The sequence below is a fragment of the Cynocephalus volans genome, chromosome 17, assembly GCF_027409185.1.
Source record: "Cynocephalus volans isolate mCynVol1 chromosome 17, mCynVol1.pri, whole genome shotgun sequence".
Taxonomy (NCBI): Eukaryota; Metazoa; Chordata; class Mammalia; order Dermoptera; family Cynocephalidae; genus Cynocephalus; species Cynocephalus volans.
In genome coordinates this window covers 39236431-39257323 of record NC_084476.1, presented here as the reverse complement: position 1 = coordinate 39257323, position 20893 = coordinate 39236431, and the positions used below count along the sequence as shown (strand labels likewise).

General features: G+C 48.7%; 1 protein-coding gene across 2 annotated transcripts in view; it reads right to left on the bottom strand.

The window, feature by feature from the left end:
• SHB (SH2 domain containing adaptor protein B) overlaps positions 1-20893 on the bottom strand; it is a 132072-nt gene that overhangs the window by 45651 nt on the left and 65528 nt on the right. For both annotated transcript variants that reach the window (XM_063082211.1, XM_063082212.1), the window contains exon 3: positions 3788-4003. In XM_063082211.1, coding sequence (XP_062938281.1) covers positions 3788-4003 — 216 coding nt within the window. The remainder of the gene's footprint in view (positions 1-3787; positions 4004-20893) is intronic.

The window sequence follows — 20893 nt, the reverse complement described above, 5'->3', positions numbered from 1 at the left end:
TGCTCCCCAGCCTGCAGTGAAACCTGACCAGGCATCTGTCTTGCGGGCTGGCTGAGGAAGCCTGGGGCTCCTTGGAGAGCTTGTGGTGTTTCTCACCTACCAGCTCCCTGAATCCTGAATCAAATGCTGGCCACAGAATTCCGAGAGAAGGGAAGATTTTCATTCTCAAGAAGCTAGGACCACCTCACACCCTACAGTAGCTATGCTCACAGCTGGGAAGTGATCATCAAGCCCTCCTGAGCTGCAGCCCCAGCCTGACTGAGATGGGAAGCACATCAAAGCTTCCCTTTGAGAAGGGGCTCTTTTCAAGAATGCAATGCAGAATATCATGTTGAAAGGTGGAAGGCACTTTTGCTTCATAGATGGCATCGAGATCATTCAGAGGTCTTCCCTCTCCCCATCTCTGGCCAGCTGGACGCATCCCTGAACTGACTGCAGCCAACCTCCCCCTGCAGGTGAGCCTCTATCACCAGTCCTGCCTCGTTTGACCTTCTGCTTGCCAACCCCAGTGATTGGAAGCTCATTATACACATTCAGGTCCAACAGATCTTACCTCTCACCTGGGCCCTCAATCCCTATGATTCTCCTTGGCAGGTGCAGCACTGCTCTTTGGGGATCTCCAAGCTCTACATCCTTTGGAAATTTGAAAATGCTGATAAGGTTCCCTGCCCAGGTTTCCTCATCCAGATTAAACATGCAGAATCAGAGAATATAAGGGGTGAAAGAAGAGGGTAAAGATTTTTGCCTAGCCAACTTCTTCCCACAGTGCCATTCCCCAGCTACAGATCCTGCGCCCAGGTTCCCAGGACCCATCACAGTTCTCGAGAGTGGAGAACTGTGGGGGCATTTCAAACAGCTATTGTGATAAGGAGGACAGGGCCCAGCCAAGTACTGCCTTGTTCCTGACCACACCAATAACTTGCTAAAACATACTTGCACACTCACCTGCATGCACACACAATACTGACTCAGATGGGAGCCCTCTCCTTCATTCCTGAGCAGCCACACTTCTGGGTTTACAGATGGGGCCCTGATGACACTTTAGCAATCCAATTAGCTCATCCACATTGCCTCAAAGGTGGCCCATTCACCTCTCATGCCACTTTCATTCAAGGGACAATAAACAACTAGGATGCAGGTTGCCTGCCAATGCTGCACCCAACAGAATCTGTCCACAGACACGGGGAGGGATGTGGTCATGACTAGAGGCCGGTGCTCACAGCTTCCCTCCAGCCCATAGTGAAACAGCCTCCTCCTACGGCCCAGGAATCAGAACTGAGCCTGCGGAAGCTTCTGGGGAAAAGCACAACTGGCATACACTCTGCAGCAGGACACACAAAGGTAAGCGAATTGATGAGACACACACGTGGACATGATTCTGCACCTGTCTTCTATCAGCAGCCTAATAGGTCAGACTGATGATGACATCTGTGATAGCAAGTCAGCAACACAAAACCAGAGCCAAAATGGATACTTGAGGACTCAGAAACAGTTCTGAGACAGTTCTGAGATCTTACGATCCTTTGTGAATAATTAAATGTATAGAAGTTCTAAAACCACCTCTGGGCAGAAGTGGGCAAGTTCTGGCCTGAGAGCCTTCTGAAAAGATGATGTCCTGTAGGGTAAGTGCTTTTCACGTTAATATACACACGAATCACCTGGGTATCTTGTTAAAACAGATTCTGACTCCACAGTCCTGGGTGGGGCCTATGACCCTGCGTTTCTAACCAGCTCCCAGGTACCGCCAAAGCTGCTGGTCCTGGGACATGCTTTGAGCAGAGTAACGAGAGCATCCAAAGTAACAGCAGCCCTTCAGTGACCCGAGGGTGGTCAGCCAGGAGGAGGCAAGACCCCACACCTGCTTGCGGTGCTGTATTATGCTATGGGCCCTTGGTGTTTGGGAGAATTGCCACATGGGCCCCTTCAGCCCTTTAATGAAACTGGCATTTGCAAAGAGCAGGTTCTTGGATGCACTGGCTCCTTTCACACATGGAGAGGCACAGCCCCTTCTCGGCCACATGCAGGAGACAGTTCTTGGATTCCCTTGTGTCAAGGGAAGAGAGGTGGCTGTAAAATGCAAAGGAGAGGTCCAGGATAACTAAGGACCTTCAGCCGTATGACCGCTCTTGTCGTTGGCTCTTGGCCAGGTGCGGGGGATACAAAGAAGTGATGAGACAGGCTGACCTCGAGGAGCTCACAGCCTGGCAGGCGAAAGCAACACTATAGAACTAACTCTAGTATAGTGTGAGAAATGTTCCTCCAGAGGGGCACCAAGGAGATCTACAGGACACACAGCTCTGCACCAGGGAGGGCGTGGAGAGATAGCAATGTTGGAGGATTTTTCCAGATAGGGTAAGGCAGGAAGGATATTTTAGGCAGAAAAATGACATTTGCTGAGGGCATGTATGTCCAGGGAACTGTGAGTTCTGGAACAGCTACATCAACTGAGGGGTCCAGGATGGGGACAGAGCAGAGGCCTCACTGTTGAAGGCTAGAAAGGGAGGAAGGGTCTAGTTGTGTTTGAAAAAAGGGGAGATTTGGGCCGGCCCATGGCTCACTCGGGAGAGTGTGGTGCTGATAACACCAAGGCCACAGGTTTGGATCCCATATAGGGATGGCCGGTTAGCTCACTGGGAGAGCGTGGTGCTGACACCACCAAGTCAAGGGTTAAGATCCCCTTATCGGTCATCTTTTTAAAAAAAAAGGGGGGGGGGGGAGATTCAAGTCAAAGTGAATTTTAAACAAATTAAAAACTCTCCCTTTATGACCTTCAATGTGGTAAGAATTAAATTAGTCACTAAATGTCTCTTTTTTTATATGCCTAAACTCTTAGATGAATAAAAATTTTCTGGCCCCTGGCTTTTCACGTTTTAACATTAAACACAGACATTCCCCTAGGTTATTAATAAACCTTTTCTAAACATCACTTTTTAGTGGCTGCACAATATTCCCACCCATGGATACACAAAAATCCATTGAACCAATTCCTGTTGCTGGACACTCAGGTTGTTCCCAATTTTTCATGATTACAAACAATGCCTTTTCTGAATTTTATACCATAACTTTGGCACAGATTCTAAGGAGTGGCATTAGAATCAAAGGGTGTGAGTCTTGTTTATGACTTGTAGCACATGTGGCCAGACCACTTTCCAAAAGGGCTGTGGGAGAGGAACTTTGGTACTGTGATGGACATCCAGATTCTAGAAAACCCGTCCTACAGTGGAGAGGAGGAGAGCGGCTGGCTCAGTCCCTGAGGCCAGGATGTGTCCATCGTGTGGGCTCTGAGTAAGCTCATGCTAACGCCAGGAAGGAAAAGGCAGCGGCTCTGTAAGCCATGCAGGCCAGCCTCAGCCATGCAGAACTGGGCGGCATGCGAGCCTCCACCATGCCCAACAGGAGCTGCTCTGCAGAGGGGTTTTCTCTTAGTTTCTATGAAAGTTCCTTCTGAAATCTGAAGTCTTGGCTTCAGCGTGCTAGGGCATTATCAATAGGACCGAGAGAATCAGACAAGGAGAATGTCTGGGCCGTCTCTGGAGACCGGAACTGAGACCCTGGAAGCCAGGCTCGGAATTTCTCCTTGGCCTGGCCTCCCTTCCCTTTGAGGCCCACATCGTCTTTGAGGACCCCGCTGCGCTAGGAAAAAGTACAGCCTGACTGATCACCAAACAAAGCCCTGTAGGCTTGTCCTGTGGGCAGGCCAGGACCCCCGTACATACTCCCTTTACCCATGGTGAGTGCTGAGCTTGGGCCAGCAGCTGCCCCCTGAGCAGGGCTGTGGGCTCCTCACCTGCCAGGGCTGGGATGGTGACCCGGTTCCATTCCCATGGCTGGTCGTACTCATCCGCAGGCCTGTCGTCATCCTGGGGCAGCTTGCTCTCCCGCAGTCGGGGGCTGACTGTGTTCTCTGAGTCCGAATCAATGCTTTGGCCTTCGGGTTCGTAAGGGGTGTCATATAACTGGATGCCTTTGTGCTGGGACCGGATGCTCTCCTGTCTCTGAAACTCTGCAGGCAAAAAGGAAGGAAGCAGGGATGTAACGGATGCGCAGCATTGCTTCCTCACCTGGGACCTCCCCCGCCCCCAGGTAACACCCATGAGTTCAGAGCCGCCAGCTGGGGTGGTGAGTACAGCAGGGTGGACAGGCCCTGTATTTTACCGCTCTCCCTGCCCCACACAGGCAGCCTCTTCACTCTCACAGGGCAAGGCTTGCTCACAAAGATCACAGACTCTCAGACCCGAGGACAGTGTCAGAAGGCGCCCTGCCTCGGTCCACTAATCAATCTCAGTCTTAAAGGGAGACCAGATGTGGACATGATGTGCCAGGTGTGTTCCGACACCCACCAGAACACACAGAGCTCCTGCCCCCTTGCTGGACATACGAATGGGGGTCTTCCCACTAAAGCAGTTCTCCACGCTCTCTGGACTTTCAGGCCCTGTCTGTACAATGAGGGGATTGCGCCAAATGTTCCTCAAGTTCCCACCCGGATACATATTCATTTGAGAGAACTACCAAGCAGAGAGCCTTCCACAGGGGTCCAGATGCCAGCATTTTCTCCCCTGCAAAGCCCCCTGAGTCCTGAGTGATCCCCTCACTTCATTCTAACACCCCCCTCCCTGACCTCCAGGGCCTGCCTGTCTTCTACCAGACTGAACACATCTAGGGATTTTGGAGAACATGTCCAATTTCACTTCTGAAATTAGCTCTGGTGTGGGCTGAGGGCTGAGCGCTCATCTAGCCAAGGTCCCAGGCAGGGACGTTCATTTCAACTGCTGCTCATTCCAGGGAGGCAGTGGAGGCTAGGATGCTAAAGTGAGTTGCTCCTTGGTCAAAAAGGGAAACCTGACTTGCTTTTTGATTATGGATACCCACGGTGCACAAGGCATGAGCTGGGAATGTGGGGAAGGTTTACTATAGAGGCTGAGAGTCTCAGGAAGCCCACTGTTTCCAGGAGACACACTCTGCGGCTCAGTGCAGGGCCTGGGAGGGGCAGGGCAGGAGGACAGAGAGATGGCATTTGAATCGACAGCACTGACAAGTGGAAACAGGAGAGTAACGGTGTTCCCCGTGGTAGTCCCAGGGCAAGCCAAGGCAACGTGGCTGGAAAGAAAGTGCTTGCTGCCTAAAAAACTTTAGTTTTTTATTGTGGTTAAACATACGTAACAATGGCTGAAATGGACATGTTGTTAAGTGTACAATTCAGTGGCATTAAGTGTATTCACACTGTTGTGCATTCACCTCTATAACTTTTTCCGTTCTTCCTCTGTAACTTTTTTTCATCTTCCCAAACGGAAACTCTGCACCCATTAAACACTAACTCCCCATTTCTCCCTTCCCCAGCCCCTGGCAACTACCACTCCACTTTCTGTCTCTGAATTTGCGCCAGACTCATCAGACAGGTGGAATCATTCAGTATTTGTCCTTCTGAGACAGGCTTATTTCACTTAGTGTAGTGTTTTCAAGGTTCTTCCATGTTGTAGCGCACCTCAAAATTTCAAGTCTTTTTAAGGCTGAATAGTTTTCTATTGTATGTATATTTACTGACCACTTTTGCTGGAGCACCAGGTCCAAGGAAGGGAGGAAGTGGAAGGGAGATGATACGAAAGGGGTGAGGGTCGTGAGAGTGAGTGGCTTACATGTGCTCTTCAGGCCTTCCCCAAATCAAGAGTTCTGATGGCATCGAGGTACAGCAGAAGCCCACAGGGGTTGTGTGCCTTGAAGGGCAGCTGATAAAACAGACACGAATGATGTCAGCCCTTCCACATAAAACTCTACCCCGCACACACGCCCTGATGAGACAGAAGTTGATGACGTCGTGCTGGTGATCTTTAGTGTTTACAATACTTAACTTTATTGTAGTATCTCCCAAACTTCATTTAGTCACATACTGACTTCGTGACTTTTGCCATTTTCGAGTACTATTTGGGTTGTTATTTTACTGTTTTTATTTATGGTGCCTTTCTTTTTAGATTAAATAAATTCATTTAAAAGGGAAACTTTTTTACCATCATCCCACAGCCTTTCTCTTTGGCCCAAAATAGATGCTAATCATACAACGAATGAACGAGAACAAAACCAACTAGGTAGGTACTAGCCTGCAGAGAGGCTGAGCCCAGGGCTTGCTTTTTCTCTGCTGAAAAGGAAGACTTGCAAGTATTGGAGAGCTGGTCAGGGCCACAAGCAGCAGAGACACTTTTTTTGGCAAATAATTATTTTCTCTCTCTAGAAAGGGAGAGAATGAAAAGAGAAAAGCCTTCTCACTGTGGGTTCTCAGGCCACCTAAACTCATGTCTCCTATGAAAAGGTGTCCGACACTTTGGCAAAGCCCGGCTCTTATTGGGTCCCATGAGTCAACTGGGATCACTTGTTAGTTTTGAGGATGATGCTTCCCTTTTTACAGAGAAAGAAAAAGGGAAAGAAAAGGTAAGAGCTATAAAATGGTAGGACTGTCCTTTAAGGTGAAAACCAACTGTAAAGAACCTGGACAACTTTGTAAATCACTAAATCCACCAAACTATCTGATCCGCTTATGGCGTTGTAGGGTCCTTGTCATCCGCATCAGTTTCCCTGGTTGTGAGGAGTGAAGTCTAGCCTCCTGCCTGCAGAGTTCCGAGAGCCAAGGTCACCATAGCCGATGAGGCACTGACCTGGGAAAACCACCTTCCCCTCACCCTCCTTCACAAGCAGGACCAACAACCACTACCGTGCACTCTACAGTTTACAAAGTACCTTCCGTGAGAATCACTGTTTAATCTAAGGGCATCATGCAGCAGCTCACAGATGCACTTCTGTTGGCCCACAACCACCAGGAGCGCCTCTGCTCCAGACAGACACTCGGGGAATGCAGGTGAGACAAATGAATGAGGACTGACAGCCAGAAACGACTCTTTACCCCCAAATTCCAGTTAATTTATGAAAGCTCCTGAGCAATGATAAAGTACCTGGGACAATATGCCAACTGCATACAGTTTAGTATTACACAATATTAAGGAGAGACACGCACTCTCCGTAAATACCAGCCTAAAAGGAAAACATGTGCAGTGAACAGATTAGCTACTAAATCAAAGGGACTTGAGCGTACACCTCTCTCACAGGATTTATTGTTCCAAAAGTGTCTTCACCTCACCGAAGCTGGGTTAGTAATGGCATGCAGTTAGGGCAGGAGATGTTATAATGGTAAATCATTAAAACGCACCTCACATTGTATTACATGGTGAATTCAAATATTCATTAAGGCCCCAACAATAGGGAACAGTTAAGTAAATTATGGCGCATTAACCGGATGGAATATTAAACAGTCATTAACATGATAAATCTGAAGATTATGTGGCTACATGGAAAAGCATGCACGAAATGCTAAGCTAAAAAGTAAAATACAAGATTATTTATGTGTTGAGGGCAAAGTATATAATGCAGGCTTTCTAAACAAGTTCTGGGCAATGTGAACCAGGCCCCAAAGGGAATTCTGCTCCTTGCTTAGGAATTGCTGAATATGGGCATTGCACATTTTGCCCATAACATCTAAACTCTGATGACAGTTATATTGTAAGTATGGATACACACAGATAAAGAGCCAATATAGGAAGGTAAATAGCTACTGTGTAGAGGAGAAAGGATTATTGCATAATTATTTTTGAAAGTTGTTTTAAATAATGAATAAGGATACTGGTAGAGAAAAAAATGTAATTAAGACAGGAATACATGAAAGTAAATATGATTTTAAGCAGGTTGGGCTTCCAGAAGCCGTGCATGTTCAGGAAGCAGCTGCCTTTCCCTGAGCAAATGCCTCCCAGGAGAGGTTCTCCAAGAGCCCTAAAAAGCTGAGGGCCACTGCACCAGGCCAGCTCACCAGACATCACTGTCTCCTGCCTAATGACCAGGCCTGTCCTCCTTATTGCCCAGGCCAATCCGTGATGGTCCAGAGGCTGATCTAATGGGGGAGCCAGTGACCATATGTTTTAAGTCATAAGTTATGTGGATATCACCATCACATTCATGGAAAATGACCTTTAATATTGGGTGGCAGGCTGTAATTTCATGCCTCTTAGGCAGCAAGCAGAAACATTAAATTGACAGGGAGGGGATTTCTGTTGACCTCTGGAGTAGAAAGGTTTTCAAGTGGAATGTGAAAGATAGAGCACTTTCTGTAAAAACTGTAAGAACTGGAAGGAATCCTAAAAATTTACCTGGGCACATTCACCAGGAGGGCTAGGCAGGTGTGCTGCCCACAGGCTGTGGATGTGGAGGGGCCTGCCCATGGGAATGTGGAGAAGGCAAGGGCTGGGGTAAGACAGATGCCATAATCTTAGTGAGGGACCCAGGACGAGCGCAGCGCAACCCAGGAGCCTCCTGAGTGGATCTGATGGGGATTTAGAGATCCCCCAGACCACAAGCCACAAGCTACACTTTGCTCCAGAATTCAACAACTCTTTGCCACCCCCCACCTTTTAAAAATAGACTGTATTTTAGAGAAGTTTTAGGTCCACAGCTAAACTGAGTGGAAGGTACAGAGAGTTCCTGTATAACCCCTGCCCCCACACATGCATAACTTTCCCCATTATCCACATCATAATGATTGACACATCATTATTACCCAAAGTCCACAGTATATTAGTGTCTGCTCTTGGTGCTGGAGAGTCTTTGGGTTTGGACAAATGTTCCTATCCTTCCCCCCAACTTTTGGCAACGACTGATCTTTTTACTGTGTCCATAGTTTTGCTTTTTCTGGAAAGTCATATAGTGGGAATCATACAGTATGCAATGTTTTCAGAATGGTTCTTTCCTTTATTAACACGTATTTTAGTTTTCTCCTTGTCTTTTCATGGCTTTGATAGCTCATTTCCTTTCAGTGCTCAATAATATTCCATTGTCTGGGTGCACCAAAACTGAAGGACATCGTGGTTGCTTCCAAGTTTTGGCAATTATGAATAAAGCTGCTATAAATATCTGTGTGCAGATTTTTGTGACATAAGTTTTCAACTACTTTGGGTAAATATAAGTAATGTGATTGCTGGATCACATTATGAGAGTATGTTTAGTTTTGTAAGAAACTGCCAAACTGTCCTCCAAAGTGGCTGTGCCATTTTGCATTCCCACCAGCAATGAATGAGACTTCTTGCTGTGTGCCTCTTTTTTGCTATGGCTGACAGGAAACTCAGAGTTAGTTATGATGTTTAACCTCAGAAGCTATGTTAGCTTAGGCAATGAGAAGATTTACTCGCCCTTTCTTCTACATGGATTTTGATTTCTATTTTAACAGCCCCATTATATACATTTCTTTTTATTATGAACAGCTACACTTTGAAAGTAGATGGACATACATCTGATGATATAATATATAACATACTTTATGGTAAATATCTTTTCTCAGTAAGAAGACTAGAAGAAAAGAAACCTTTTCCTTATCTCTTTACCTCCCCTTCAGGAACAGCAAAAGGAGGCTGGCTTCGCTTTTTGGGAAACTGACACCAAGGAAATCTGCATGCATCTCTGGGGCACCCAGCCTTCTCCAGCAGCACCGGCATCCACCTGTCCTTACATCCAACCAAACATCTACTGAATGTCCAGAACAAGAGACAGATGGAAAGGAATGAAAAACAGTCCTGGCCTATGGGGAGTTCTCAGGGAGAGGGCCAGAGTCCCCAACACAGACAGACATGACACAGGTTCCTTAATGGAAGCAGACGTGGTACTATAACCCAAGAACTAAGAGATGGCTTTCAGTTGGGGGAAGCTGGGAGGTCCTTAAAGAATTTAGACATGAGGTCTTGGCACAGTGGTTGGCAGAGAAAATGGGCACTGGATAGAGGAAGAACCGAGGGAGAGGACCAGGCAGTGGAAGCATGAGGTGTACATGGAGCTTGTCAGGGGGCAAACAGCGGCCCAGTGGGAGATGAAGCTGGAGGCAGTGGAAGTGGGTTTCTGGATGGCCTTGACTATCGCAGGATGGTATCCCAAAAGCATCTAAGGAGAGGTGCCCTAGAACCTCTAGGCAGGGTGGAGCTGGGCAGGGAGAGGCTGGCACTGGCCTTGCTGGAAATGACAGACGCTGGCCTACAGGCCTCTTAGCTCTAATTTTCTCAGCTGGGCTTGTCTGGGAATCCACAGCAGCTCCCAAATCACAGGGTGGCAGAATTCAGTGAGGACGTGTGGCCCACAGAGGCCTCCATTCCCAGGCCCTGCCACCACCTCTCAACCCAAGAAACCTCTCCTGAGCCAGCAGTGGGCGTGCCGGCCGTGCCATCAGCTTCCCCCAGCCAGCTGGCCTCTGCCACATGGCTCTGCAGCCAGCCAGCACCCGTGCCTGAGGTGTCAGGGTTGTGGGTAGACTCAGAGCCCCAGCTGTTGTCAGGAAGGGCTCCCTCACTGGAATGACACACCTGCTACTGACCAGGGATGCCTCACACCAACCACAGGGAGGGAGGCAAAGCCCCGGGTCCAAGTGAGCTGGCAGGTATGCAGCTCAGTGTGGTGGCTGAAAACACTGCCAGGCTGCTTGTCCTGAATCCTGGCTGCAGCAGGTGACTTGGGGCAAGTTACCTCATCTCTGGAGGGGGAAAAACAGTACCCACACCTCAGAAGGATGTTAGGATTAAATGAACCCATATATGTTGGGTGTGTAGACGGTGCCTGGAGCACACAGGAAGTGCACTGTCAATGTTGCTATTATCTCAATTACCACTACTGGAGAGTTTTGTGGAGCCCCATCTCCAAGAACCTGCCTCTGAGATTGTCCTTTGCCCCCTGGAGCCACAGAAACCTGCTTACAGAAATGTAACAGGCCAACCTTGTGTTGCAAATAGAAGAGTTGGTTCAACACCAACCTCTGAGCCTGTTTCCATTTCTGGGTCCACAACTTCCAACTTCAGTTGCTGCTTTGGCGATGTGATCTGCGCTCCAGATCAGCTCTTGTGCATAACGTGAAACATACAAGGGAGCTCTCAGTCACTGAAGTGTAATCACATTTTATAGATGGGGAAACTGAGGCCTGTGGAGGGGAAAAAAGTAGCAGAGACCAGGACCCAGGACCCCCAACTCCTGGAACAGGGCTCCTCCTGCTTTTCCCAGACACTTTCTCACATTTCTTTCATCATTCTGTCTTGTTTTTAATCTTTTGGAGGCAGGGGCATCTATTTCAGTCAGGTCTCCGAGGTGTTAAAAAGCACACCCAGCACCACAGACTGAGGGATGAGCTCCACGGGAGTGGCAGGCGGCTATGCCTAATTAGACATGCAGCCGAACCCAGCCAAGTTCCAGGGTACCACATCAAAGAGAGACAGAGGACTTTCTCCTTGTGTGAACGGTTCCTACATCTGCTGAAGAAAGACCGTCCCCCTAACTGGGGCCCTTTATCGGGTGTCTGAATTCAGGTGTCCCCTGAAGGCTGAGGGTGGGCAGCATGGGACAGCAGGAGTCCTTTGGGGTTGATGCTGCAGGCCAGCAAGGGCAGGGCAGGGCAGAGATGGAGCCTGGAGACAGGCCAGCCTTCAGATGAGCAGGAGGCACCCTCTTGCTCCTCTATCTAGTCCAGTTTCCAGAGCTGTCTAGAAGCCAGGAGACTGACTGATTGGAGTTCTTCTGCCATCTCTTTTCCAGGCGTGCACAGAAACCACCCAAGCAACAGAGGGTGAGTTCTGCGGAAGCAGGGGTGTGGAACGGGAACAATGGTCCCATCGGAAGCAGAACAGGGCCTGTCACTGCCTGCACTGCCTGCTCTTTTACACTCAGGCCAAGGGCGAGGGAAAGGCCCTGGCCTGGAGCCAGGAAGCTGGGTCTGCTCCCTTCCCTTGGTTATCTGTACAGTGATGGGGTTCTTCTGAGCCCCTCTGGCCTGAAGTACCAGAGGTGGACAGAGCCCACGCACCTGGTGACAACAAATGTGCTTCCCACATGATTTAAAAGGCCACACAGGCCTCATTGCTGAGCTCTCAGGTGCTCTCTGCAATTACTGCCTGGTCCTTCGGCCCTGCCCGTCAATCCACATCTTCCAGTGACTGCCTTTGCGTGTGCAGGCCTCTGGGCAGCTGTAGGCCCTAGCTCTGGTGCCATTCCCTGTGGAGACTCACTGAGACGAGCTCGCTGCTCTGGGGCCAAAAGCAAGGAGTGAATGGGTCTCACTTGAAAGAAGCCACTTTCTTCTTAGGAGACAGCTTTTTGATTCCACGTGACTACAAGATCCTAATTCACAGGCAAGTGGGAAACCTGTGTGCTTTCCTTCCTCAAATGCCCACTGAATCCCTACTATGTGCTACGCTGGACCCTCGGCCAGCTGCTGACCACTCACATGGCATTAGATGAGGCTCTTGCCTCTCAAAGAACTTCTGGCTTCACAGGAGATCAGGACACCACCATCCCTAAGTATCGAGTTAGCAACAGTTACAAGTTACTGAGCACTTGCCTGTGCCAGGCACTGTCCTAGGTGTTGGGAGTCAGTTGTTCCTCATCTTCAAGAGTTATGTCACATTTTACAATGCCGAAACTGAGGTGCAGACAGGTGCAGAGGCTAAGCCGGGACTATCGTCTGACTGGTTCCAAATGCCCTAAATGATTGGTAGCTCCATGGAGGCAGAAGTAAATTCAGTCCCAGGATTTAGAAAAACTTCAGCGGGGAGAGGTGGAATTTTGCAGAATATCAAGTCTCTGTGAAAGGAGACCCCTTGGGAGCTAGGAAAGCCGAGGGACCTGCTTGGTGTCACAAACAGCAAATGGTGGGCCCAGGAGTAGACTATGCTCAAGGAAGAGGAGAAAGGTTTAGACAGGCAAAGATGAGGTCATCAGGAGAAAGGGCAACTGAGGCAGGAGAAGCACAAAGTCATGGAGAAAGGAAAGCTGGGGGGATTCTGAGGGGGAATCAAATAGTTCATGTTGCCTTAGGCTTGGTGCTCATGAAGGAGATGGAAAGTGGGGCCGCGCTAGGGAGGGCCTGGAGTGCCAGGACGAGGGGTGTAGACTGTAAAGGGCAGGAAATTGGGAAAAGTGGACCAGGAGCCTTAATCAGCATTGTGCTTTCACACACACAGATCCTTTAGAATCATTAGGAAACACTGGGGTGTGGTAATCAGTTGCTGATAATCCGAAGGTTGGACCCTCCAGACAATTACGGTTCCACCCTTTCAAGAAGTGGACAGAAGATGCCCAGGGCTCTAAAAGAAAAACATGCTCCTGTGAACAGAACCCAAATGTAGAAATTTTTCCACCAGAATGAGGGGAGAGGTCAGGCTGGCATGGGTGGCCCCATGGTGCAGACAGAAGCCAGGGCCCAGCAGGGGCTTCCTGGGGTCTTGGCAAACACAGCCAGACATGTATCCAGCCTGTGTCTTCTCAGTATCGACAGACTTGTACAGACAGCCATGCCCCGCTGATGCAATCTTCCAGTCTGCTGGGCAGAGTGAGGCCTCAGCTTCCAGAGAGGCCTCAGGCCACATTCTGATGTGATAAAGCCACAGGGGACAGGCTTTCGTGCCAGACCAGTCACAGGGCTTTACCATTCGCTGAAAAGCTCCACCTGTGTGTGTTCTCATGGAACCTCTAGAGTGAACCTTGGAGGAGCTGCGATGCAGGCCCCCACACCTGACTGACATGAAGCCTGCAGCTTAGACAAGTGAGTGGTTGGGCCAAGGTCTCAAAACTCTACTCTCAAGGACACAGTAATGCCCACTCTGAGAATCACTGTGTGCCGGGGTCTGTGCTAAGTCCACCACATCCAGTCTCTCATATAATTCTCTCGACAACACTGGGGCAGTATGTCACAGACACTGCCTTCTTACAGATGGCCACAGAGCAAGCAAGGGGCGGAGGCAGCCTGGGTCTAAAGCCTGTGCTCTTAACCACGCAGCCGTCTATACCACCTTTCCAACCCAAATGGTGCTCCCTCCACTCCACTAGGTACTAAAAGGACATGAACACTTACAGTTCAGCTCAGCAGGGAAGGAAGCACTGGAGGGTCCTGGTCCCACCGAGCTGAGCGACACCAGGCAAGTCACCTCCTCTGGTTATCAATTTCATCACCAGTCAGGGTAACTGGAGTCATCCCGGGGCTCCCTCCCAGCCCTGAGGTTTATGTGTCGAAGATCACATAAGATCCCTACAGGAATCATTATGGTCAGTCTGGCAGGAAAGCAGAGTGGGATGAGGAAGACAGCTGCCCATCAAGGAGGCATTCAGCACACTGTAGACACGTTAGGAGGCAGCCAACACATGCTGTGCTTCCCAGCCAAATCAGTCAGACCCCACCTGCGCACACCCAGGCTGGTCATGGGGTCACTGCCTCACGCTGAGTGGTGTTGCTGGCACCGTGCCCCATGCCCAGTGCAGCTGTCCCAGCGGAAGAGGCTTGCTGAGATCTGGCAAGCTCTCTGTACAAATTTCCTTGCTCTGGAACTGCTTCAAGAGAGGAACTAATCCTCCCAGGGAACTGTAGACAACCTCTGCCTTCTGGATAGTGATGATGAAGCTGTCGGCCTGGGACCAGCCTTGGCTCTCTGCTCACCGGCTGTGTGACCTCGGATAGCTGCCCAATCCGTCAGGGCTAAGATTCCTTGCAGGTGAGGTGGGAGGGGCTGACCAGATGATCTCGGAGGACTTTCTGACTGCAGAGTCCCTTGGTCTGATTCTGTAAAGAGTGGAAGTTCATACACACTTCTTGTTCCTGCGGTGTGGCTCCAGCAACATGAAGGATGAAGGGGACATACACAAGAGCACCCATCCTACCAGCACGGGAGTTTTGCTGACCTCAGCATCCTAACCACCTTCCAGAAAACTTCTCCAAAATCCAATCATATATGCAACAAGAATCCTGTCTGGTGAAAGCTCCACTCCAGCACAAAGTTGTGCCTTCCTGCCTGGGTTGGTTCATTACACGTGTCACCTTGGCTGGCCTACAGGGTGCCCAGATATTTGGTCAACTGTTACTTTGGGTGTTTCTGTAAGAGTGTTTTTGGATGACATCAACACTCAAATTGGTAGACTAAGTAAAGCAGATTGCCAACTCTCCCACTGGTGGGCCTCATCCAGTCAGCTGAAGACCTGCACAAAACAAAAAGGCCAGCTTTCTCCTGAGTAAGAGAAAATTCTCCTGCCTCACTGCCTTTGAACCGGGACATAGGCTTTTTTCCTGCCTTTGGACTTGAACTACACCATTGATGCTCCGGGTTCTCAGGCCTTCAGACTGGGACTGGAACTAAACCACTGGCTCTCCTGGGTCTCCAGCTTGCTGGCTCACTTGCAGATCTTGGGACTTGCCAGCCTCCATGATTGCAGGAGCCAAGTGCTTATAATTAATCTCTTTACACACACACACACATACACACACACACATGCATGCACACACGGTTCTGTCTCTCTGGAAAACTAATACATGCTTCTATGATGATTCCTTCTCCACACACTTAGCACGTGGTTCTTGGACTGGCTGCTTATCTGTTCCCCCTCTCAAGAAAGAGATTCTGCCAAGACTGGATCAACAAAGACAGTCAAGTCTATAAGGAAACCTCTTTATCACAATGCAGGGGGGTTTATCTGCCACTTTTCCTGACCCCAAAGAACTAGGCATGCAGCCAAACAGCAGTTCCCTATGAAGACCTGCAATATTACCTTCAGAAGACAACAGTAGCAATGACCAAGGATCTCAGTGGGGATGGCTACCTGGCCCTGAAGGGATCAGCTGCCAAGGGCCAACCCAAATTCAAAAGAAAAGATTAACAGCAAGACTCCTTCATTCCATACAGCACTTCATGATCCACAAAAAACCTTTGCAGTATTTGGTTCTTATAATCATCCGACTGCAGATGGATCCTAGTAGGTGGAGCTGGCATCCCCATTTAATGGGGGAAAGAGGAAACTCAGAATGGAAGGACCTTGCCAAAGTCCCAGAGTTAGAAAGCAGCACAGATACTGAGAAGCCTTGCAATTCCTACCCTCCTGGCCTTTCCACCTCCACTGCCACATCTTGTACTTCCGAGTATCACAGCACAAAAAAGCAAAAAAGCCTACTAAGTGGTGTTTTTTGGTATTGTTTTAAAGAGAAGTGGGGAAGGGGAAGGCGTGTGTGGTAGGCTACACACAAGAACCAGGAGCCTGAAAGCTGCCACTGTTCAGATTACTCTCAAGTGGCTCTTTCCCATCAACAGCTATTATGGATGACACCATCCATACGCCCATCCCAGGAATTATGTGGAAGGAAACATCTGGATAATGAATGTTTTTGTGCTGGAAAAAACATGAACAACCCTTCCTCAGGGCCCTAAAAAGGTGTCATCAACTCTGGAACATGAGAGCAGAGGCACCTTGAGATTCTGGGTGGAGACTGCCTTCTCCTGGCTGGTGGTCTCTTCCAACTGGCCCCTCTCCCAGGTGCCCCAGCCTGAAACGCAGCTGTCCCAGAGATTGAATTCCTGACTTCTTTTCAGTTTGGGACTCCAGGTACTGAATCTGTGGCCTGCTGAAGGCGGTGCAGGGGCTTGGAGATGAACCCAACACTGTCACTGGCACCTCCTCCCCACCCCGGGGGCCTTGAGGCTTCCACCACTTTCTGGACATTTTCATGCTCAGCTCCCACCCCATCCCAGCTTCTGAGGGCCAAGTTCAAGTCTAATCCATCTCGAAACATCCTCTGCGATTCCTAGTGCAGAACCTGGCTCCACCGATGCTCAGTAAATACTGGTTGAAGGAATGTAAACACACAGCCTTTTGCAAATTCAGAATTTAGCACAGAAAAAGTATTTTTAAAACTTTTGTCTACTCTAGAAAGGGAACTGTACTCAGGCTGCTGGAGGGAGTATAAGCTGGAAATGGCCTTTTCAGAGGTAAAAGGGATAGATCTAACATAAATTAAATACCCTATGGCCTGAAATTACACTTCCAGAAATTGATTCTACAGAAATACCCAGACCCACATGCAGAAATAAATGCACATGGATGTTTGCTATGAATAGGAGGACGACTGTGTGCCCTGTGCTACAGTCACATTACAGAAGCATTCAGAGGAGCTAATGACAGACAAAATCTGTGACGGAGAACATTGTTTAGTAGGATACCATTTATGTAGGAAAAAAAGGGTTTATAGATAGGAACAGATGCGTATTTTTGTAAGCAAATGGGAAAAGGGCTAAAAGAATACACAATAAATTACTAACAATCCTATTCTTTGTAGAGATTTTACTTCCTATATGTCTATGTGTTAAATTTTCCTACCTAGATCGCATAATTTTTTATGTGATAATTGAAATAAAACTTTAAAAGGAAGCAGCACATGAAGAGTATCCTCTTTAATGTTGTTATTTGTGACAGCACTTGTGGAGGGTCTGTGTTGTACCAGGCAGTGTGCCAGGAGGTTTATGTTAACCCCAGGACAGATGCGGAAATGAGGCTGAGACAGGGAGAATGGATACCTGAGCTCGTGTAGCAGACTGGGGTTTAGTACATCTGCTTTCGTCAGAGCCCGTGCACACTGTCCTCATTGCTCCGTGCCACTATGGGGAAGCACTGCAGCTGTGGAGTTCCCTCACCCTCTACTTAACACTGGTGGGACAGCCTTCTGCTTTTATGATTGTTCCTAAACAATTTCCATTTCATGTGATATTGACACAGTCGAAGTTTAGGAAATGAAGTTTGGAGCAAATAATGTTTTGGTTTTTAACTCTGAGATGTACATTTTACTTATTACATGTCCCCAAACATGACCTGGTCATCTGTGAAGGCACTTGATTTTTAAAGACACATTAAACAACTGTAGTTATGATTTCAGCACCACAATGAACACTTTCTCCAAAAACATGGCTATGAGGACAGGTCAAGTCACTTTTTGGAACCCATAGGTTCACTGCAAAGGGTCCCAACTCTCCTCGGGGCTTGATACCCTCTCTTCTAAGTTACAAGTCAAGGTAATCCCATCACTCGACTTTGATCAGCAAGCCCAGAACCAAAAACCAACCTAAGGGAGATGACAGCAAGCAGGTTGCCCATCGGGGAGGGAGGTGTGCTCAGGGAGCAAGGAGGTTGAGACCTGGGTGCTGGGTACCAGAGAAGCTGCCTCCTGAAAGGGGCTCCTTGCTGAGGGTCAGAAGGGATTCCAGGCAGTATGACAAGTTCCTATCCACAGACTCACAGAGGATTCCAGCCTCCCACATGAGAACTGTGCTTCGGGAGATGGACTGTGAGTCCTGACTCTGGGAATCCATGTGGCTGGAAGGGGTGAGGAGGGGGGAGGTCTGGACCCAACAAATCACTTCACTAGTTCATCCTTTTACTCGCTGCCCTACTGAGCACCCGTGTTGCTGGCTTATGGTAAAACGTGTATCAACAAAACCTCATCCTGCCCTACAGAAGCTCACAGCCTAAACATGTAATGTTCTTTGGGGCTGTGTAGTTAAGCGTTTCATCTGCTCAAGCACTGCCAGGCTAAAGAGGCTCATGTGTAGGTGGAGAGGCAACAGGGAGCCACCGAAGGCTTTGGAGGGGGCCAAGGGGTGACTAGGGGCCCTGGGTCTACCCCTTGCACTTTATCCAATGTTGTGGGAGCTGGGTAAGTCCTGTTCCCCCAGGCCTGTGTCCTCAAATTTTAGGCTGGATTCTCAAGGCAGCCCTGCCACGATACGCAAGGCAGTATGTGAACTGAATGACGCCAACACAGTTCATCAATCATAGGTCTGACAGCAAGTGTCCTCTGTGAGGCGCCTGTAACCAGAATCAAATGCTACAGGTGCCGAGACGGAAACAGGGTCTGGGGAGCACCCGAGTGTGTGTGCGCACGCACACATATATACGTACAAACACGCTCTCACGCTTCAGGTCCTCTAGCAGCCTCATGCCCCAGCCCCTTGGACACCCCCCGCCACCTCCAGTCAGCAGGTTTTCTCTGCAAGGGGGGTTGGAAGCATGTCTTATCAGGTGTGTACACGAGAGTGTCTCAGCCAGGAGTCAGCAGCAGCTGGTGACAGGTGAAGAGACTCATAAAATGACAAGCAGCAGCCCATGTTACAAGTAGACCCTCAAGATTTGCTGAAGAATCTTTCTCTTCCTTTTTCCTGGAATGAGACGAGGCTTAACACTTGCCTTTTGGATTAAGTCTTGTGACCCAGTGAATGAGAACTGGGGAGGAGGGTGAGATGGGAAGGAAGCCTATTTCTGGGTGTCTGTCTGTGTGTATGTTAAATTAGAAGAAAAAGAAAAAACATCACAGGAAGAAAAACGAATCAAGCTAAAAGGAAGGCAGCTTCAACACTACTGCTAGGCAGGGAAGCCAAAGTGGTACAGAAGAGAAAATATAAAAGTCCCACCTAAATATAACTGGGAGTACTGCTTTGGACTCACCATTGAGAAATATGGAATTTCTGATATCAGCTTGCGATTGCAGTCTCACACGGTGGAGGGGTTTGCCTGCACTCTGGAATTTAAGGTTCTCTTCCAACCATGAATCTGGTGATATAGACCTACAAGTAAGCTCAAGAGCATTCCTATCTGTTGGCTCAAAGATAGAAAACCAGGAACATGAAGGCTTATCTGAAGCTGAGACCCAGGGGAGTAATGGATGAAACACAGGCGGGGGAACGGGAGCCTGGCCCAAGCTCCTGCTGCACACCCCAGACAGCTCCCTTTTCCTGGCAGCGCTCTCTTCTGCAAAGTAACCAAACTTTAGGCAGCCGATTGACCTTAGTTGTTCATTTATTCACCAAATCACCCTTTTTCATATCGTTCCTTTGTTTTTATAGTTGTAGGAACACTGTTAATGTGATTGAGTAGAAAGTGTCCATGAGATCGGATTGGACTCTCAGCTGGCCACTTCCAAGCTGGATGACCATGGCAAGTCTTCTATCCTCTCTTGTACCTCCTCTCCTCAACAGCCAAATAATGTCAGTAGATCTCAGCAAGTAACCGATGAAGAACGCTGTGCATTATTCTCTTCTACCCTCTGCTCATCCAACCTTGATCATAATAAATGCAAACATAATTCAAATGGTCAACCTCCCACCTCCTGACAATGCAGTGCTTCGATCGCAGGTACAGAATACGCTGGCAACTCTGTATACCTGTACACACATTTTAGAACTGAACTTGTGAGACTTAGGTTCAAACCTTGTCTCTGCCATTCATAATCTCATGCCCTCTGGGGAGCAGCCTGCCCCCCTAGAGCCTCAGCAGCCTCGGTCATGCAGTGGGGAGAAAATTAACATCGACTTCATGGGGCTCTTATAAAATAAAAACAGACAAAGAAAATAAAAGAGCCTTGTAAACCATAAAACCCTATGCAGATGTTATGTATTAGAGAGGAATATACATACATGTGCACAGATACACAACCTTGTTCCTAGCTGACATCTGGTATAACTGACTCACCAGTCAATCGGTTTATGTCCCCCAAGAGAAGACGTCTCATTTCATTTTTCCTTTGTAATATCAGTCATGTAGAGTGCCTTTCAACAGAATCAACTTCCACCTCACTATTCAATATTCCAGACATGTACCCCCAAAAGGAAGGACCTTGTACTCTGTGACAAGGTTCTGAGAAGGCGCGATCTGATTCCAGGGTTCAGAAACATTACACATTTTTTTTGGATGACACCCACCACTGAACATGACGGGGAAAGGCGTACCTTTATGTTACATATAACCCCCCTAATACCTGGAACTGAAGCCTTCTTCCTGAGTGTTTCATTAAGTATATCATCTGCTCGTGTTTGGCGCTGTTCCACTAGCTGGGAACCTACGCAAGCTGATGTGGTGTGACAGCTGAGTCGGTGCTGCTAGACGGGCTTCCTCACTCAGAAACAGGAATGGGGGAGGCCAGAGCAAGAAGGAGGGGCAGGGAGGGCGGCAGTTGTCACATCCCAGCTGCCACCACACTGCCACACACTTCGGATTTCACTCACGTCCCCCTGACAGAGGGAGGCACCAGCCACAG